General features: G+C 39.4%; 2 protein-coding genes across 3 annotated transcripts in view; both read left to right on the top strand.

The window, feature by feature from the left end:
• The first annotated feature begins 2958 nt into the window (after positions 1–2958).
• On the top strand, positions 2959–13711 carry RAB5C (RAB5C, member RAS oncogene family). 2 transcript variants are annotated; one of them, XM_081344620.1, is made up of 6 exons: positions 2959–3065; positions 4864–5079; positions 7097–7248; positions 8397–8519; positions 11430–11523; positions 12423–13711. In XM_081344620.1, the coding sequence occupies exons 2-6, from the start codon at positions 4926–4928 to the stop codon at positions 12536–12538; spliced, it is 639 nt and encodes a 212-aa protein (XP_081200746.1). In that variant the 5' UTR covers positions 2959–3065; positions 4864–4925; the 3' UTR covers positions 12539–13711. The 2 variants fall into 2 exon arrangements, with proteins under 2 accessions (XP_081200746.1, XP_081200747.1); XM_081344621.1 differs by lacking the exon at positions 8397–8519.
• A 917-nt stretch (positions 13712–14628) lies between these two features.
• Positions 14629–21203, top strand: part of KAT2A (lysine acetyltransferase 2A) — a gene marked incomplete at its 5' end in the record, with an annotated part of 34588 nt that continues 28013 nt past the window's right edge. The window contains 3 exons of the mRNA XM_081346524.1: positions 14629–14922; positions 18277–18400; positions 20937–21082. Of these exons, the coding sequence (XP_081202650.1) occupies positions 14629–14922; positions 18277–18400; positions 20937–21082 (564 nt within the window). The remainder of the gene's footprint in view (positions 14923–18276; positions 18401–20936; positions 21083–21203) is intronic.

Genomic DNA, 21203 nt, shown 5'->3' with positions numbered 1-21203 from the left:
CCTTGGGATAAAATTTGCTGGGATGTCCACTCCTGGAAAGATTGGCAACTGTCTTGAATGTTTTCCACTTGTGAATAATCTTCTTCACTGTACAATGATGGACTTTAAATTGTTTGGAAAGAGTCTTATAACCCTTCCCAGACTGATGGACAGCAACAATTGCTTAAGATCATGGCTGACATCTTTACACTTTAGCATTGTGTTAATAGGCACCTCAATGCTAGGGACGAGTAAACTCCTAAAACTTTGGTTTTTATAGTCACACTTGCTGATGGTCAATTGATCAAGGGCACTTGATTAACAGCATTTGGCTGCTACTTAGCCTCTTCATACCTATGAAAGCAGTAAGGGTGTACTTAGTTTGGGCTTCCTTTTTGGAAAATAAATGATGTCATGCTGCAAGATGTCATGTGATGTCCATCTGATACTTGATTTCTTTATTGATAAGCCCCAAGTTGTGCAAGCTGGAAAGAAAGTTTCCAATTCCATCTCCTTGAATACAGGTTCTCCACAGGGCTGTGTCCTGTGACCACTTCTGTTCATCATGATGATCCACGACTGCTGTGCCATTTCTGCTACAAATCATATTGTGAAGTATGCGATGACACAGCGGTGGTGGGTCTTATCCGGCATGACAATGAAAATGCTAATAGGGAAGAGGTGATGACTCTACTGGACTGGTGCAATAAAAGTAACCTGGTTCTAAATGTTGATAAACAAAGGAGATCATTGTATATTTTAGAAATAGCCAGCCTAGTTATACTGCACTCAGTATCAAGGATGCAGCTCTAGATTTGGCCAACAGTATTAAGTATCTGGGGGTGCAGATAACGAACAATCTGAATTGGTCTCTCCACACATCATTCTTAGTGAAGTGTGCAAACCAGCGTCTGCATTTCCTGCGTCGGATGAGAAGAGCATATCCTTCTCCTTTTGTCCTGGCCACTTTTTACAGAGGCACAATTGAGAGCATTTTAACAAACTGCATCACTGTCTGCTTCGGTGGCAGCAGTGCCTCATATAGAAGGTCCATACAGAGACTGGTAAGGACAGCGGAGAAGATCATAGGAAGCTCGCTTCCTGGTATTCAGGATGCTGCTTATAAGCGTTATGTATTTAGAGATCAAAGCATTGTTAGAGACCCCACACATCCACTTTATGGTCAGTTTCTGTTGCTCCCCTCTGGAAGGAGGTTTCGAAGTATTTCTAGCAGGACCACCTGATTCTGTAACAGTTTTGTTCCCTATGCCATCCTTCTGGTAAACTTGCAAGATTCGTTTTTCTTGCCATGCACATGTATACATAACCCGAATTAGAATGTTGTTTCTCTGTGTCATATAATATATACGGGTATATGCATAATTCTGTATTTATTTATTTTTGTCATATTTATGTAGTGTATGTCAGAGGTGGTGACCCTCTGAGAACTGTATGCAACAAAATTTCATTTTAATGTATGCCAATTAGTGTACATTTGAAATGACAAGTTATTCTATTCTATTCTAATTTCTATGAGTGCAATTTGTCAATATACAATATGCAATGTCATATGATGTCCATACCTATTTTTAAGAATTGCTAAGGACCAGATGATTTTTACTATGTCCTGATATGTAAAACCATAGAACTCAAGGGTATTTCTTTTTCACATGACTGTATCTTTACATGTGTACAGTGTGCACACACATACACACATATATAAAATCTCTGTGTGTATCTGTGATGGGCAACAATATCTCTAAATAAGAAGAGTGGCATATGAGGACTTCTAAGTGTAGAACTTCCCTCCCTGAATTCAAGGAGGAAATTCTCTCTCTCTCTCTCTCACATACACACACACACACACACACACACACACACACAGAGTGATGATAGGTAGGCAGAGATTGCAATTTAAATAAATAGAATAACTTCATTGTCACTTTGAATGTACACTAATCGGCAAAACATAAAATCAAATTTCATTGAATACAGCTCTCAAAGGGTCACCACCTTCAATATACACTACATAAACATGACAAACATAAATACAGAATTATGCATATACCCACGTATATTATATGACACGGAGAAACAACATTCTAGTTTGGATTATGTATACATGTGCATGGCAATTAACAGAGGAACCTAAAAGAAACAAAAGGAGGGAACAAAGGTATTACGGAATCGGGTAGTCCTGCTAGAAATACTTTGAAACCTCCTCCCAGAAGGGAGCAACAGAAACAGACCCTAAAGTGGACGTGTGGGGTCTCTAACAATGCTTTGAACTCTAAGCACATAGCACTTATAAGCAGCATCTTGAATACCAGGAAGCGAGCTTCCTATTATCTTCTCAGCTGTCCTTACCAATCTCTGTATGGACTTTCTATCTGAGGCACTGCTGCCATCAGACTAGACAGTGATGCAGTTTGTTAAGGTGTGGTCTCCTTAATTACAAACATCAACATATCTTAATCAGGAAATGCCAGATTTTTAAAAAGTATTTGGAGGAGGCACAAAATGTTTACTGTTGCTAATGTTTGCTTCAAATTCTCTTCCACCTTCCCCCGATATGCAATACAAGAAGATAAGGGCATAATATTGTTCCACGTTGGCCACTCTCTCCAACCAGGCGCTCTTTTCTGTAGCACTATTTTTGGATATAGTACGACTCCTATGATCTCCAGCCATTAAAGTCGAATGTAATAGGAGTTGTATAACGCCGTTTCTGGAGGTTTCCTGCGCTTCCGCCACAGGCATACGTTTCTAATCGGCGATAACGCCCCGCTCCTTAATGCCCATTACTCATGGCCGAACCCGCTTTGCGGTCGTTTTTCTCTCCCTCTCAAATGACATCACCTGCTCGGAATGAAAAGGCAGGGCTTCGAATGCTTTTTCGTGATTTGCCAGTGAGACGGCCTGTCAGGGAGAGGAAGTAGAAATAGGCAGCTTCTGAGGAAGCGGAAGAAGCTGAAAAGAAGCCGAGGGCGGAAGTGGTGGCGTTTGAGATTTGGAATTGGGGAAAACGGGATTCTGGAAGGCGGTGGGTGGACTGTTTTCCGCGGCGGTCCCGCAGGCGGGAGCAGGTAAGCGTACGGTTTTGCTCGGGAAAGACGGAAATCAATCCCTAAAACTTTCAGTTTTAAAATTCTTGAGGGAGCCCTTTAATTTCCCCTCCGTCACACACAAGAGTAGCTTGGAAATGGGGTTTCTTAGCCTGGCAAGCCAAATGAAACTTCCATGATCTGAGGCAGTATATCCCTCACTATCTGTTGTTGGTAGACGAGGACGTGAGAAATTCTTGGCTTTCTGGAGGCGATTAGATCACACTGTTGGAACTAGAGTGGCGTCTGCTTTGGCTACAAAAGGCTGCGCTGGGTTTAGGACTTGTTGACAAGGTCCTGGTGCTTTGCTTTGAGGAATATTACGAACTGGAACGAGTCCTTGACCTGAGAACTAAACAATATAATCTCTGATATTTAAATAAAGCTATGGTGATAACAAGGGATGGTGCTGATTATGGTGGGTGTGACATTTCTTACTGGGAGTGCTTCCTTCCTTTTTCCCTTTTAACAGGACTCATTTATATTTGATGTCAGCATCTGTAATTTAGGTACAGTATTCATGTATGGAATCATTTTGATAGTTTTTATGCCACATAATAAAGGTGGCAATTTTGTATAGCATTCTCTAGCTCTTACGGTATGTCATTTTGATCTTGGTCTGTATGTGTACTCCATCTTAAGGAGGTTGAAATGTATGTATGTATGTATGTATTTGAGTTATGCCAGAAGTTCATAAGAAGGCTTAGAATAGTGTGAAAAATCCTAGCCTTGCCTCTGATAGTATCTAATAGAGTTCCTACAAAATGGCTTTCCTCAACCAGAACTCCTCAAAATGTAGTTTGGCCAAAATGGTCATGGATGATGGGGACTGTAATTCAATAGCTAGGGATATGAGGTTGGAAAAGCTCCTGCAAGAAAGGACCTTAGTATATGAGCAAAATAAAATAACTTCATTTTATTAGTTATATACTGTTCCATTATGTTAAATCTGCAACCTATTCTTTAAACGTATTAAAGTTGGTTATTTCAAGACCCCTGTGTTATAAAACTTACCGTATATATTTTCCCTCAGGTAACATTTATTCATTAAGTGTTTATGCAGTTATTTTCATACATAATTAACTTATTAGAGTCATTTAATTCTACTGTATCTTAAAGCTTAATGATTCTTGCTGAAAACTTGATTTTTAACAGCTGAACTTCCATTTTTCCTGATACTCAGGTTTCTTTATTTGTGCTAATTGCATTGACCATTTCTATTTCAGTTCTGAACTATTATACTGAAAAATGCTATAAACTGTAAAATGCTAAACTTTTAATCTAATACCCAGTTCAATATCATATTGTCATATTGGTCAAACCTTGTAACACAATTTTTTCCAAACCTTACTTCAATTCTGCATCAGTATTAGCCCTGTGAAGCTGCTTCAGATAGCTGAAAGGGGTTAAGGAATTAGCTTGATTATGGCCAATTCCTGACCTTATGGTAAAAATAAGAAGCTTCTTGATTTGTAGTTCATTTAACTTGGCTATAACCCCAAATTAGTATTTGTGTGATGCTGAAGGTGTACTAAAATGGCAAACTATTTAACAGTCATTTAATGTTAGTACTTCTCTAACTTGCAAAATCCTTTTCATTTTCTGTTTGTTGCTACAAGTCTCTTCTGAAGTGAAGAACTACAGTATTTTAATAAGCAACGTATTTGCTCAAGGATTTTTAAACAGATGATGATTCAAACTGGCTGTTTGAATTGAATACTTCAGGTGCTGTAAAAAAAGAAACCTGTCTCTTCCTCTGGCTGAAATATTTTTCTTTCAGTTGCAGCATAGTTTGCTGACAGTCCCATTTTTCTACTGGAACTTGTGCCATTGTTGTAGACCATGGCAGCTCGACGTCCTAATGGGCCAACTTTAGGCAATAAGATCTGTCAGTTCAAATTGGTGCTCCTGGGAGAGTCAGCTGTTGGGAAATCAAGCCTTGTCTTGCGCTTTGTAAAAGGACAGTTTCATGAGTATCAGGAGAGCACAATTGGAGGTAAGTGTCACAATCATGGATAAAGCAGTTCAGAAAATTTGAACATGTAGTATGGTAGTTAACAAGTATTTGTCGTTAAGGAATTCTTTCTAAACTAACCTGTATAGATGATTCTTGGGGATGGATGCCATTGTTAATTCCTGCTGATACCTTCCATCTGTCTTTAAATCATCTAGCATCCTCTATATGTATTGGACTACAACTCCCAGAATTCTCTAACAGAAAGTCGTGATTGCTGGGAATTCTGGAAGTTGGGAGACAAATCTAGTTGGTGAGTTATTATTCAGTGGACTATGCCTACAGCAATGCATTGTGACTACATAATAGTGGACAGATGTTAGATAAATTTTCTTATGATACTTAGTATGAAATGTTGATAAGATTGAAAGCCTGGGTCCAAATGATTTTTCAGAAGAGTTTCCTTATTAATATATTTTGTGAATGGAGCAAATTGGAGGAGGAGAGAGTTATCTCCAGGAAATGCTGAGATTAGGATTATTTATTTATTGCATTTACCTCTGGTGTAATTGAAGAAATTCTGGATGGTTTACAACAAATACTGGTACAATATAATAAAATAAAAACAAATATAAGTTAACATGTTAGGTGTGATTTTTTTAGCTGTGATTCCAATAAAAACAAAAAAAACATTACAAGTACATGGCCATGCAGAAACCTTGCTTTGTTAAAATATCATATCTGGCTTGAGGCCAATAGCTACATCATTTCTGTTCTTTTTTAAAATGTTCCTGTGACAAGTGCCAGGCACATTGTATACCTTAACAATTCTGTACACAAGTTTAACAGAGCAAGCTTATCCGGCCTTTCAGTAAGGTCTTTTTGACTATGTAGAAGTGAAGAATCTGAAGAGAGTAATGATTAGCTAAGAACCTATTTTCATATGGCTAGGAATCTGCATTCTATACATACTGAGATGATGGAATTGATCTAAAATTTGTGCCTCAAACATTACGTTTGTAAATCCCGCTTGCCTGATGCTGCAAGGAAGATGTGATTAATTTAACTTCAGTCACACTAACATGCTAAGTTAGTTTGTTGTCTTCTCCATGATTTGAATGAGAGAGATAAATGAGAAAAAAAATCAGGAGTAATAAAGCACTTAGCAAGCACCTCATACAATACTTAGTTAATCACTTCACATTGGTTTGGTAATTCTGGACTGCCAAATAAATGTTCCAACTTTTCAGATAAATACTTATATTATGGATCTGTTTGCCTTATGAAAAGAGTTTAAAGCTTTGGAAGTAGCCACCAGAACACCTTCCATTGTCAAGTTGATATGTTTAATTTGTCAGTTTTATTTAGAAAGTATCTATATATGATGGACTTCATGTGGTCTTTTACATCATTGATGTAAGCCAGCTACACAATCAAAACTCATGTATGAACTGATACTCAATCCAAACCTCTTGTCTGCAGGAAAAGTTCCCCCACACCAACCTGCTCCCCCACCTAGCTAATATTATAATCTTCAACAGTGAAGTCCCAAAATATTTTACAATTGGGCCACTTCTCTCTAATCACAATTTGTTATTGTGGTTTGTTGTAAGTTAATATATTTTAACTTTACACTGGGTTCAATGTACTTTGGATCATTTTTCTCAATAAGCAAATACTGCATGATGGTTTTTGACTCATTTGTTTAACTCGGTTTTCTTTATTTAGTTTTAGGATTTCTGTGGAGAGGCAAGTATATTTTAGGTCATATTTAGGCAGAAATATTGAAAATTCAAAATGTTAAACCCACTGTTCTCCATTAGCACAGTTATGTTTCAACTATGTCAGTGAGAGAAAATGTCTTCCACCTACGTCACTGGGAAGAAATCTTCAAGTATGCAGTGGGTGGATAATTATTGGGTGAATACAAACTCTAGTAGAGAATTGGATGCTTTACAGGTGAAAAAAGCTCTTGCTTCTATGTAAAATATAGCCACCCCTGAATGGAACCCAACCTCAATTTCTGTTCTGACTATGCTTTAATCCTTCTGTATTCCAGCTGCTTTTCTCACGCAGACCATTTGCTTAGATGATACCACAGTCAAGTTTGAAATCTGGGATACAGCTGGACAGGAGCGCTACCACAGCCTGGCCCCCATGTATTATCGAGGGGCACAAGCTGCCATAGTTGTTTATGACATCACTAATATGGTAAGGCTTTTATAGACTGGGTCCAGAATTATCCCACATGGACAACAGTAGCTTCATTCCTCTTGAGGATATGATATCCCAGGCATATATAAATGTATCCACTGAATGAATGGCATTTTAGGAGGGAACCGCTGATGCAGAATAGTTTGAATTTCTTGCCATTTCACTGTAATATTGGGCCTAGTTTGCACAGTGTTACATTTCAGAGCAGTATAAATTTCAGTCAGCTTATTCTACAGAAAGATTCTCTCTATGCAATATTTAAAGATAAAGTGAAGGAGAAGACAGGCTAAAGCTTTAAACTGCAGCATGAAATGATGTAGCATTGACATTACTGACCTCAATAAGAACTAAGCCTCAATTAAAACTGCTGTAACTAATTTAAATAAAATTGAATTTATTAATTTAAATAAAATAGCCACAGATGTCTTAATGTCTATAATTCTATTGAATGGTTATCTGTTGATGTACAGAATTTCTGTTAAAAATGAAAATAGCCCAAATTTCACAAAAAACGCCATATCTGAAAAGATATCAGTGTTTTCACATGAGTTTGGCCATTTTTAATTTTCAAAGTTTTAAGCATTCCATATTGGAAAATATACATAGGTCATTGTTGAGCTGTTGGATTTTTGGTATTCTCGGCTTCCTTCTCTTCTGTGGAAGTCTCAGAACATCTAAGCTTTGCTACATATTTGAAGTTAAAATCTATAATTTGATATTTTTCATAAACAAAATCCCAAGCACTGAAATCATCCACATGTACTTACTTCTTTACACATACCCTGTCTCCTGTCTTGTGACTAGAAGGATAAACCAGAATTCAGTGTTTATATTAATACACATGAACTAAGAATCAAGGATCACTACTGGTATGGGAAATCCGCAGCCCTTCAGATGCTGACCTGCAGTTCGTAGTTTCTCTTACCACAGCAACTTTTGCTGGAGGGAAGAAATCCATTCCGCGAGGCCTAGTTTACTTTCTCATACCTGGTATACTGCTTAAATCTGTCCCCAGATTCAAGTGTGGAGGAGCCCCACCACTGGAAAATACATTGTGTCAGGTATCACCTACCTCAGAGCAGGAGACATATATATGTTAGAATTCCAGGAGGTGAGAATTATGGAGCTGTGCTTGCTCTTCATAGGATACCTTTGTGCGTGCCAAGAATTGGGTGAAGGAACTGCAAAGGCAAGCTAGTGCTAGCATTGTCATTGCCCTGGCAGGGAACAAGGCTGACCTGGCCAGCAAACGAGCTGTTGACTTCCAGGTAGGTGAGGTTTTTTTCTACTGGGAAATAGTTTTTCCTTCAGTAGTGTTTTTGGATGCTTTTTCTACATGAACAATAAATACCTTAAGAATCATAAGGTGGTTCTGCTTCTGTCCAAACCCAACTGTATCCTTTTCAAATTTCACTCTTTGCATAAGGACTATAAGAGGTACCTTATCAGGATAATCCCTCAACAAAATGTTTTAAGTGTAAAATGATCTAAGCTATGAATCAGGAAAGCCCTTAGTCATATTTCATTTCTGCTATGAATTTGCTACTCTTCCCTAAACAGGTTTATTGATAAAATTTGATGTGCTGTTTTTAACCATGATTCTTAAATGTGTTTTGTGCAATCAACAAAGCATTTCAAAATACCAAAAAAGATAACATTATGAAAAGTGCTAATCCACTAATCTGAAAGAAGTGGTCTTTTTTACAGTTTATTTGTTGTCATATTTACATATTTACAATCCCAGGGTAATACTAACCTACTTGTACTTTGGACTACTGCAGCTAACATGTGTAAAACTGCTAGATTTAGCAATACAGTTGCAAGAAAAAGTATGTGAACCCTTTGGGATTACGTGGAGTTTTGCATGAATTGGCCATAAAACACGCTCTAAACGTCATGTAAGTCACAACGATAGAAAAACACTGCTTAAAATAATACTACACAAACATTAGCTGTTGTCATGTTTTAATTGAACATAAGATGGAAACATTCACAGTGCAGGGTGGAAAAAGTATGTGAACCTTTGAACTTAATAACTGGTTGACCCTCCTTTGGCAGCAATAACCTCAACCAAACGTTTCCTGTAGTTGCAGATCAGACCTGCACAACGATCTGGAGTAATTTTGGACCACTCCTCTTCACAAAACTGTTTCAGTGTAGCAATATTCTTGGGATGTCTGGTGTGAATCGCTCTCTTAAGGTCATGCCACAGCATTTCAATCAGGTTGAGGTCAGGACTCTGACTGGGCCACTCCAGAAGGCGTATTCCGTTCTGTTGAAGCCATTGTTTTGTTGAATTACTTGTATGCTTTGGGTCATTGTCCTGTTGCATCACCCATCCTCTGCGGAGCTTCAGTTGGCGGACAGATGGTCATACGTTTTCCTGCAAAATGTCCTGATAAACTCTGGAATTCATTTTCCCATCAATGACAACAATCCGTCCAGGCCCTGAGGCAGCAAAGCAGCCCCAAACCATGATGCTCCCTCCGCCATGTTTTACAGTGGGGATGAGGTTTTGATGTTGGTGTGCTGTGCCTTTTTTTCTCCACACATAGTGTTGTGTGTTTTTCCCAAACAATTCAATTTTGGTTTCATCTGTCCACAGTATATTTTGCCAGTAGTGCTGTGGAACATCCAGGTGCTCTTTTGCAAACTTCAAACGTGCTGCAATATTTTTTTTGGACAGCAATGGCTTCCTCCGTGGTGTCCTCCCATGTACTCCATTCTTGTTTAATGTTTTCCTTATTGTAGATATGTCAACAAAAATGTTAGCATGTGCCAGAGATTTCTGTAGGTCTTTAGCTGACACTCTAGGATTCTTCTTTACCTCATTAAGCATTATGCGCTGTGCTCTTGCAGTCATTTTTACAGGACGACCATGCCTAGGGAGATTAGCAACAGTGCTAAACTTTCTCCATTTGTAGACAGTCTGTCTTACCGTGGACACATGAACATCAAGGCTTTTGGAGATACTTTTGTAACCCTTTCCAGCTTCATGCAAGTCAACAATTCTTGATCGTAGGTCTTCTGAGAGCTCTTTTCTGTGAGGCATGGTTCACATCAGACAGTGCTTCTTGAGACCAGTAAACCCAAAACAGGTGTGTGTTTTTAAAGGGCAGGACAGCTGTCAGCAACACATCCAATATCATCACACTGATTGGAGTCAAGGTTGGCTCACTCCTGGCTCCAATTAGCTCTTGGAGAAGTCATTAGGCTAGGGGTTCACATACTTTTTCCACCCTGCACTGTGAATGTTTACATTTTATGTTCAATTAAAACATGACAACAGCTGTTTGTATTATTTTAAGCAGACTGTGTTTTTCTATTGTTGTGACTTACATGACGTTTAGAGCGCATTTAATGGCCAATTCATGCAAAACTCCACGTAATCCCAAAGGGTTCACATATTTTCTTGCAACTGTATATCCTTTACTTGTTTCATATATTTTATTCCTCAGTTGGTGCAAACCTGTATGTAATCACAAATTTATTAAACTAGGCATGAACATCTTATAGCTTGAACCCCCTTTGTTGTCTCTGGAATCACTTGAGTATAACTGATCATTTTCTTCTCCTCCCCCCTTCAATTTGGAAAGATTATAAGCTTACAATGGCACCCCTCTTCCAGGTTTTCAGCTGAAGTGGGTTTAAACCTGATTTCCTTAATCCTAACCAATGAAATAAGACACACCATTGAAAAATAGCAGAGAACTGTAGATCAAGCAAAGAATGACATTGGCCCATCTTGGCTTGTATTCATTGTAAAGACTGTTGAAAAATGAAATGGAACCCCTTGTTTGTCTAATGCGGGCATGTCAAACTCAACATCACATGACGTCACACGATGTATTGCAACTTTTTCCCATTGCATGCAGTTTTGGTATGACACATCTGGCCCACGGGCCGGGAGTTTGACATGCCTGATCTAATGTATACAGTAATTATCTTGGTCAAGCTAATTCCAGGAATAATCAAGAATATTATATCATAACACATTAACATGCCAGATCAATATTTCTATATTTTGTCTGTCTTATAGTGCGTAGAGTATGGCTAGAGTTTTTCACCATATTTTTTTACTGGCATTGATATAGTCTAGCTGTAGAAGTGTACCAAACTTACAAAGGTTAAATGCATCACTTTGAAAATTCTGACATTGCTGACATGATTGCTTACAGGAAGCCCAGATCTATGCAGATGACAACAGTTTGCTGTTTATGGAAACATCAGCGAAGACAGCAATGAATGTGAATGAGGCTTTTGTGGCAATAGGTTAGTCAAGGGGAGAAAGGCAGCTTGAGGAGGGTAAAGGTAAAGGTAAAGATTCCCCCGCACATGTGTGCTAGTCGTTTCCAATTCTAGGGGCCGGTGCTCATCTCTTGTTTCAAAGCCGAAGAGCCAGCACTTGTCCGAGGATGTCTCTGTGGTCATGTGGCTAGCATGACTAGACGCCAAAGGCACACGGAACGCTGTTACCTTCCCACCGGAGTGGTCCCTATTTTTCTACTTGCATTTTTACGTGCTTTCGAACTGCTAGGTTGGCAGAAGCTGGGACGAGTAACAGGCGCTCACTCTGTTACGCGGCACTTGGGATTTGACCCGCCAAACTGCCAACCTTCTGATCGACAAGCTTAGTATCCTAACCCACTGAGCCACCACGTCATCTCCTCCAATTGCTGCCATGGGCTACACCAAGCAAACTTTTTCAAGCATAGTAATCTAAGTTCCCAAACATTCTGTAGAATTTTAACAAAATAAATTTGTGATAAATTGCAGGCCTAAGCAAAAGAGGACCTTTCTGGTGTTGGGTAAGAGCATAGGCTCTAAAATTGCAAGAGGAAAATAAGAGACAAGGCAGGGAACAGAGAAATGAATAGAAAGGTGACAGAGTCAAGGTAAAAGGGAAACTGTGAACTATGGAATAAGAAGGTCCAGAGGCTGAGATAGACTGATTGGCGTAGGAGCACATCTACCTAAAGTGTATTTTGGGATTGTTCATCTTCCATTGAATTACAACAGGTACATCGAGCAGGATTAGCCAGGAAAGAATTAGTGATCTCAATAAATCTCTCTCTCCCCCCCCCACAACCATTTCTTTTGTGCTTTTAATTTTTACTGTGGAATGAATTTAAGAACCAAGCTCCTAAATATACCTTCCTCTTTCCCCTCAGCAAAGAAACTTCCCAGAAATGAACCACAGAGTACAACAGGAACAGCAGGCAAGAATCTAAACGTCAGCCTCCAGGAGAGTACCCAATCTAGCAAGGGGCAATGTTGCAGCCACTAAGGATTCTTGTCTGGCAGCTCCAGTAGGAATGTGTCTGAATCAATTGCACTTACAAGACCAGCTGCCAGGATATTATCCCACCCCTCCTGAGATTTTCCCCCCCACATAGAATGGAGGAGGGGAATACAGCAGAGGCCATTCCTCTTCTGAACAATAGATTTTTTTTTAAGAAGTCTTTTTAATACAGATGAACAATGGCACTCTTCTACATCTTTGTATGTGGACAATGTGTGCTTTCAGAACCTTGGTCCCTCTTCCATTCTGGCTTTTATCTTCAGGATTTATACTCTTGTATTTGCTCAGAGCTCCCTGGAAGAAGGACATCCTTTTCCAAGACAAAATATGTCTTCTATAACATCTGCTTGGTGATTTCAAGCTCCTTGGTTATTCCAAGCTCCTTCAGCTGATAGTGTTCTGCCCTAAAGAAAAGTAGAAACTGTAGCCAGGGGAGGTCACATAAAATAGGAAAGAGTTGCAGAATTATTATGCACAACATTTTTTGTTTAAAGTTTGGTTCAGAAATGACTGTAAAAGACTATGTTACAGAAACCTGCAGGCAACTGTGAATTAAAGCTGTAGTAGTAATGATAGATTGAGAGAAACCCATAGCCTTTAAGCTTTGTTTTGACCAAATTTGTAATTATGAATGTTTTTGAAGAACAATATAAATTTGATTTTCCTCTTTTGTATTCTAGTTTCCAGCATTTAACAAATCAGTATCTTTTAAATAACATATACCAATTAGTCCTTTATCCTTCCTGGGTTGCATTGGGCTTTTGGTATGCCAAATCTACATTAACCTACTATTTACATGCTAGATGTAATGCACTAATTCAGCCAGTTAAATATATAAAATGATCATTTTTATGAGTAACATTATGCTATTATAACCCTATCCAGATGTTGGATGTATCAGCAAAACAGGTTGGTAGACTGTATTCAAACTGGGGAGGGGAGCAATGATAAATATTTTCATATATACAACATTACCAATATTGGTAATGCAAAAGGGGTTTTGTTTCTGAGCTAGTGTCCAAGGCAATTTTTGTCTTATGCATATTTGTATTTAAGACTCTACATCAATCTCTTCAATACAAAACTTCAGTTGTGTATAAGTTAAAAAATAAATTTTTATAAATCCAGTGTTGATCATACTTGAATCGTTGTTGCAGATATCAGCTTACATAAATACTGGTAACTTTCTAAATGTAACGTTTAGTTTTGCAGGGGTTTTGTAACTTTGTTTACCATGACTCCCTAAAACGATTAAATACTTTTGCAATCATTTCCTTATGAATATAACAGATTCAATGAGGGTTAAGATTGGAGAGAAAAATAAAAGATTGGTAACTTGCACTGTATTTTCTGACACACATTTAATTTTATTAGTTCCACCATAGATTGATCATCTAGCTTTGTCATAGCATTCAACAAAGACTTTGTTGAAAATTACCCACATATTACAAAGTGGTCATTTCTCAGAAATAGCTCTGCTTTTACTTTCCTATGCCTTTACTTTCCCAGGGAAAATTTGATCAGTTTGTATTAAAAAAAACAAAAACCTACAACTTCACACATACATCCCTCCCAAATTGGTTGAGGGTCATGACCCAAAGTTTGAGAACTCGGATGCTTTACTGTTTGGAAATCTGAGGTACAATGTACAAATAGTGCTAATTTAAAGGAAAACTGAAATGCACATTAAAATTACTGGTAGTGCGTTATATCTATAGTTGAAATTTAAACTATAAACTTTAAATGTTTATATCCTGCAAAAGTCTATCCTTGCTAGCATTCATTCCGTTTTACAAATGGATGAGACCTTCATTTGCAACAGATTTTCTAAAATTTGCGAATTATGACAAATCAATTTTTTTACATATTTTTCACTCTTCGCTGTATCTATATTCATGGCTAGAAAAACCGCATTTGCCTTTTTTTAAAAATATATATAATAGGTTTCCGAATAGACAGCAGCCTTTTCCCATTAACAATCTACAGAAATACATTTCCCAGCATGCAATTGATATCGGAGCATGCGCAACAGCGCTCAACACCCATGGACAAAGGCCCCCTCCCAACTTCTGAACATGCTCAGTGGTAGGCACGCGCCCACGCCGTCTTGCAGGGTCTTGGGCATCATGGCGGAGACAGAGGTCTCGCAAGCTACCCGGATCCCGCAGACTAACGCTCCTTCCTCCGCTACCTCCTCTGCAGTTACAACACCGCCGGTAGTAGGGGGAAGCGGAGCTGGAGGAAGCACCAGTGATCCGGTCCGTCCAGGATTAAGTCAGCAGCAGCGCGCGAGCCAACGCAAGGCGCACGCGCGGAGCTTCCCGCGGGCAAAAAAGCTGGAAAAGCTGGGAGTATTTTCAGCATGCAAGGTACGGGGGCCTGGAGGAGACAAAAGAGTTTGGGACTTCCTTCGGGTGTGTGGACCAGCCATCGTTGGATATTCTCTCGGACAAGATGCTGTGAACTTAAAAACCATACGCATTGTCTGCCAGTTCATGGGTTCAGGATTTTATTTATGGAACTATGCTATGCTCTGGGCCCATCTCAGTAGGCGGCTTTGGGATTACAAGGAGTTGCTGTACAAATTGGTGGTTCTTTTGGCCTGTTCGGCTACTGTGATGGGCACTAGGTGGCTCTGCAAAATCTAGACAGGTCTTTTGCACCTATTCTAACGATCGTCCCTTGACCAGCTGTGGTAGGAATTAAAAACATGCAAATTTTTGCATGGAAGGCATATAATCTTTTACTTAGCTTTACCTCATCAATTTAAAATTTAAATCAACATATTGATTTTAATAACATTTATCAAATGCTTCCTGGGAAACATCTGCTTTATGAAAATACATTTATTTGTCTAAAAGAGAGAAAATATTTTCTTCATATAGTTTAGAGTTAACAAGATATTAATTGCCAGGGGGTTTGCAACCTGATATCCTAAGTTTTAGACCATATTATTACCTTATTTGCCCCAAATATATTAAGTACATTTTTAAAATGCTTTAAAAATCATTTGTTTGGTTAGGAAAAAACTTCTATCAAGGTTAGATTTGACTGTTTTTCCCTTAATGAGAAGAAAATTAGCAAGCTAATAAAATACTTTAAGAGGAAATAAAAGTATAGCATGGCTTGTATAGAAGGCTTGATCTGCAGGTTATTGACTTCAACAGATTATAAGGCAATTTGCAGTATTTATATCTGACATTTCTCTGTAGATATTTGCTGTGCCATGATGAGAGTGTGGTGCCTTGGAGGGGGCATGGCTGCCCATACCTCTCAGCATCTTAAAGAAGCTGCATCTTTTCCTGATTTGCACAGTAGCATTGTGCATCTGTATTGTACATATAACAATACACAGAGAGGTTGACTGAATGTATACAGTAGGAAGAACCATTACAGAGTCAAATAGGATGTTAACAGGATATGAAATTGCACGCATTTTTTCCACCTCAAGAAATATCACAGTCAACCATTTTATCAATGATAGTATTATGAGAGCAAAAGTATATGTGGGAAATGAAATAGAAATCAGTTGATGTGTTATCAGAAGTGAGACATAAATGCTTTGTGCAGGGACAATTTATTGCTGCAAAGTAGCCCTTGCAATACAGTTGTATGCCCCTAGATGTGGATGTTTTTACTGTTGTGCTAATAGTGTAGTGTACAGATAATCTTTGTTTAGCAAGCATAATTGGGACTGTCGAGCAAATTGGTTGCTAAATGAAACAACTGGGCTTATTGTCTTACTTGGATTTCCCTTTGCTTTACAAACTTGCAAAGGTTATAAATGTGAGGTTTGGTTATAAAAATATTTTTTCATCATTGTGTGTAACTGCAAACAGTTGTTAAATGAGTCAATTATTAAATGGCAATTAACCTGTATGCTTATAATAACATCCCAAAGTGCATATGATGGATTAGAACCATAGTCTTTAAGTGTTCAGAGCAACACTGGGTGCCTTCACTGATCTCATCAAGTAGCCAAGTTGGTTTAGGTACTGTGCCTGGAATTCAAATGCTGACAGTGTCAGATAAGGAAGTCCTTGGCTGAGAATTCTGAATGTTTAAGCCTGGAAAAGGAAGGAGAAAAAGTAAATGTAAGTGATAGTCATCTTTACTTCAATCACTTGTTGCTTATAATATTGTAGTATTGTGCGTGTTGGGTAGGCCATTTTATACCTGTTTCTGCCATATTTTAATACAGATTTATAAGAACATTTGGTTGCTTTTCAGTCCTAAGTAACCCTCAGTAACATTTGCTATTAAAAAAGCCCCAAGATAGGAGCCAGAAGTGCCTGTTCCTCCGTCAGTATGAACTTGTATAGAGTTTACATTTTTCTGCAGAGATCTTGTTATAGGCTTCATCACCAAGCGAAGCTAATGGGAATATGGGACAATTTTTTTCTAGGACTGCATCCTGTGTTATTAACTTAACTAATGCAGTGTTTCACGTAACAACTGTGGCAGGAAAGGTCATAAAATGGGTCATAATGTTTCACTTGACAACAGAGGTTTTCGGCTCAATAGTGATCATAAGTTGAGGATTACTTGTACAGGAATTTTGTAGTTTTGTGTTACTAATTCTAATATTCTATAGTTTTTTATATATTGATGTTTTGTATCACACATGTTTTATACTATACTATAGTGGTTCTTAAATAAGATGCCATTGCACATAGGTGTACCATGGGCTTCTTACTATTGTGCCACAAGATTTTTGTCACATTACTTTTTAAAATATTTTTATTGTATTATGTATATTCTGTATATTCCCAGCCTAACGCTGGGAAAGATTGAGGGCAAGAGAAGAAGGGGATGACAGAGAATGAGCTGGCTGGATGGAGTCACTGAAGCAGTAAGCGTGAGCTTAGAGGGACTCCAGAAGATGGTAGAGGACAGGAAGGCCTGGAGGAACATGGTCCATGGGGTCCTGATGGGTTGGACATGACTTCGCAACTAACAACAACAACAATATTCTGTATAATTTCATACAATGCGGATACTTTTAAAATTGTATAATTTCTCCTCAAACCTTCCTTGTATCACATGTTCTATGTAAAATCAATAATTTTCTAATGTACTATAGAAATAGGGCTATATTATTTGTCCCATGGATTCAAAAAGGTTGAGAACCAGTGCTGTATTACAATTTTAATAGTAATTTTAATTTTTACACACACACACACATACACACATTTTAGTAAAATACTAATTTTATAGCTTTGTGTTAATCATTCTAATTTTTAGCTATGTTGCATAGTTGGGAAGATAGATTGTTCATAGAGGCAGTCCTTGTTTAGTGGCTACCTCATTTAGTCATCATTCATTGTTAAGACAGCAATGAAAAAGTAAATTTTCAACTAAACTTACATTTATGGTATTTCCTGGTGTCTGAAGGAAAGGAAAGTTGAAGTAAGATCATAAGCATGTTTATAGTTTCACTTAGCAACAGCTTTACTTAATGATTAAGTTGTTGGTTCTAATTGTGGTTGCTAAATGAGAATGACTCGAATATTATTATTAGTTTTTGTTGGTCACTGGCTGTGAGAAAGATAAAATTTGATTTGATTAAAACCCACTCACTTTTTTGTCACAAATCTCCTAATTCGTAGAATGCACCTCCCAAAGACATGGGTGGCTTGGACAATGAAAATATTAACCTTTGTCTTTACTTTATATGTTTATTAGCTTAAATTCTGTCTCTGTTTTTTCTCCCACCTCTGCAGGCTAATGACTCTTGCAAGTGCAATGGCTGGAAGAATCCAAATCCTCCCACTGCTCCCCGCATGGATTTGCAACAAACAGTCACCAATCTCAGTGAACCCTGCCGTAGTTGTGGACACACACTAGGTGACTACAGAGTTACTTACCACCTCCACTACAATCTTCTCTCACTGAGACTGAAATATACGGTTAGCAGGAGGAGAGATTTCAAAATTGGGTCTACTACCATTAGCATGGATGTGCAGCATACTGACTAGAGAAATCTAGGGTTTGAAATCCAGGCGTCTGAAAGTTTACAAACATCGCTGGCCAGATGAAAGATTCTCTGCTAGAACCATAATACAGTGCTATTAGCAGGGAAGTGAATAGGAAACTTTTTTCCAGATTGCAAAATCTTAATTTGACATTGGCTACTCCCATATATTTCGTTCAGGGTTGGGCCTGATGGGAACTTCCAAAGATGTCTTTGAATGGATTGCTTCTTTCACAAGCAATGTTCTCTTGTCAGCTCCCTTGATGCTGGTGGCAGCAGTTCTAGTTGGCTATTAGATCTTCCTATGCAGTAAAATATTAGTTTACTGTTCTTCAGCTACATAAACTTTAGGCTGTAATTTTGGAAAGTTTGTAATGATAAATTTGAACTGATTAGATTGTGTTATGGAATTTGTTTTCCTTCATTTTTTATGACTTTCTAGTTACAGTTTTTTTTAAAAAATCCCCCCCCCCCATACTGCTTGTTTCTTGAAAAATACTCCTTTAGGAGCAGTGGGAAATCAATTGGTGGTCACTAAGGGCTAAACACAAGAGTAAAAAAATGAGGAAGAGGATCCATAGTAGGCAATAGCATGGGGCTTTTGGGGACAGTGGAATTCTGTATATGTCTGATTTTGTTTTTATACCTATTTTAGAGAAGAAGCAGTTAGATCACTCATTTTGTTCTTTTAGGGTTAGAGCCTCCTTGACTTTGTGTATGACATCAGATGGTCTTGTCATGTTAATTTTGTTTTGTTTTGTTTGGCTTTTTAAGAATTTAAATACTTTTTACACCAACCTTCATCAACAGTTGAGCCAATATATATATATTTGCTCTCAGTTTTTTTCTCCTTTCAGTAATCTTCCAAGTTGGATAAAAAGGGAGGTGATTTAGCCTAAGCCAGAATCATAAGCTAAGAACTGATTTTGACATAAAATTCTGATTAGTTAGGACAGGGGTCGGCAACCTGAAAAAGGAAAAGAGCCACTGGGAACCGGTTCCATCACACATAAAAAAAAGTGGGAGCCGCGTGCATGTGTCCATGCACGCGCATGCACAGAAAACGTTTTTCTTGCGCATGCGCGGACGCGCGGCGATTGCCTTTTTTTAATGTGTGATGGAACCGGTTCCCGGTTGCGCGACGGCCCGTCTGCAAAGCTGCCGAAAGCGGCAGCTTTGCAGACGGGCCGCGGCAGCTTTCGCAAGAAGCGGCGCCACTACCCATTCCGAGAGGTGCGTGCGCACCTCTCCGAACGACCGTATTTCCCCAAACCTCCCCAAACGTCGGCAGGTCTCCGTACCTCTGCGCAAACGGGCAGCGGCCCTGCTTTCGGCAGCTTTGCAGACGGGCCGTGGCAGCTTTCCCAAGAAGCGGGGCCGCTGCCCGTTCGCGCGGAGGTACGGAAACCTGCCGACGTTTGGGGAGGTGCACGCGCACCTACGGTCGTTCAGAGAGGTGCGCGCGCACCTCTCGGAATGGGTAGCGGCGCCGCTTCTTGCGAAAGCTGCCGTGGCCCGTCTGCAAAGCTGCCGCTTTCGGCAGCTTTGCAGACGGGCCGCGGCAGCTTTCCCAAGAAGCGGGGCCGCTGCCCGTTCGCGCGGAGGTACGGAGACCTGCCGAGGTTTGGGGAGGTGCGCGCACACCTCCCCAAACCTCCCCAAATGTCAGCAGGTCTCCGGACGGCGGCGGCTTGGGAGAGGTGCGCGTACACTCTCCAAACCGCCGCCATCCCCTTTGCACAGCTGCCGTGTTTGTCAATGTTTGACGAACGCGACAGGTCTCCGGACGGGACGGCGGCGGCTTGGAGAGGTGCGCGCGCACCTCCGCCCTTTGGAAAGGTGCGTGCGCACCTCTCGGAACAAGCGGTGCCACTCTCCATTTGGAGAGGTGCGTGCGCACCACTGCCCGTTCGAAGAGGTGTGCGCGCACCGGGCGGCTGGGAGCCGCAGGAGACGGCTCAAAAAGCCGCATGCGGCTCCGGAGCCGTGGGTTGCCAACCCGTGAGTTAGGAGAACAAGACTCCTGACTATAATGGGAAATTGGGAAGCTATTAAACACCAGTGTCTTTTATTTTCAAAAATACCTTTGTGCTTCACATAAAATCCCAGTAAGCATTCTTAAAAATAGCAATGGTGGATAGTTGCAGTTTATTGCTTTAGATAAAATTGCATGGACATTTCCACGAAGAAAAAAAGATAACCTGTAATATCATGAGCAATATTTATGTAGCCATTTTATGATTGACCATGGTCACCAGGGCAATCATCTGTTGTTGTTTTTTGTCAGTTTTCTATCAGTTCTGTCACTTTCTCTAGACAAAGAGAAAAATTAATGGACAGTGAACCTCATTTGTATTCCAACAAGACATGAAATTCAAAGCTTGATCTGATTTTCTTACCTGCCTTTAGCTGACCACGTCTCTCATCTGGAGAACGTCTCTGAGGAAGAGATCAACCGTCTTCTGGGGATGGTGGTAGATGTGGAGAACCTCTTCATGTCTGTGCATAAAGAGGAAGACACAGATACCAAACAAGTTTATTTCTACTTGTTCAAGGTGAGATAAGATTCTAGAGTGCATCTTTGGGTTAGAAGCCTATTTTAGGTCAACTTATCCTAAATCAGCCATTTTTCATTGTTATGCCATTATTATGCAGATCAATATTAAGAAGTGCCTT

The sequence above is a fragment of the Vipera berus genome, assembly GCF_964194415.1.
Source record: "Vipera berus genome assembly, chromosome: Z".
Taxonomy (NCBI): domain Eukaryota; kingdom Metazoa; phylum Chordata; class Lepidosauria; order Squamata; family Viperidae; genus Vipera; species Vipera berus.
This window is presented reverse-complemented; position numbering and strand designations above follow the sequence as displayed.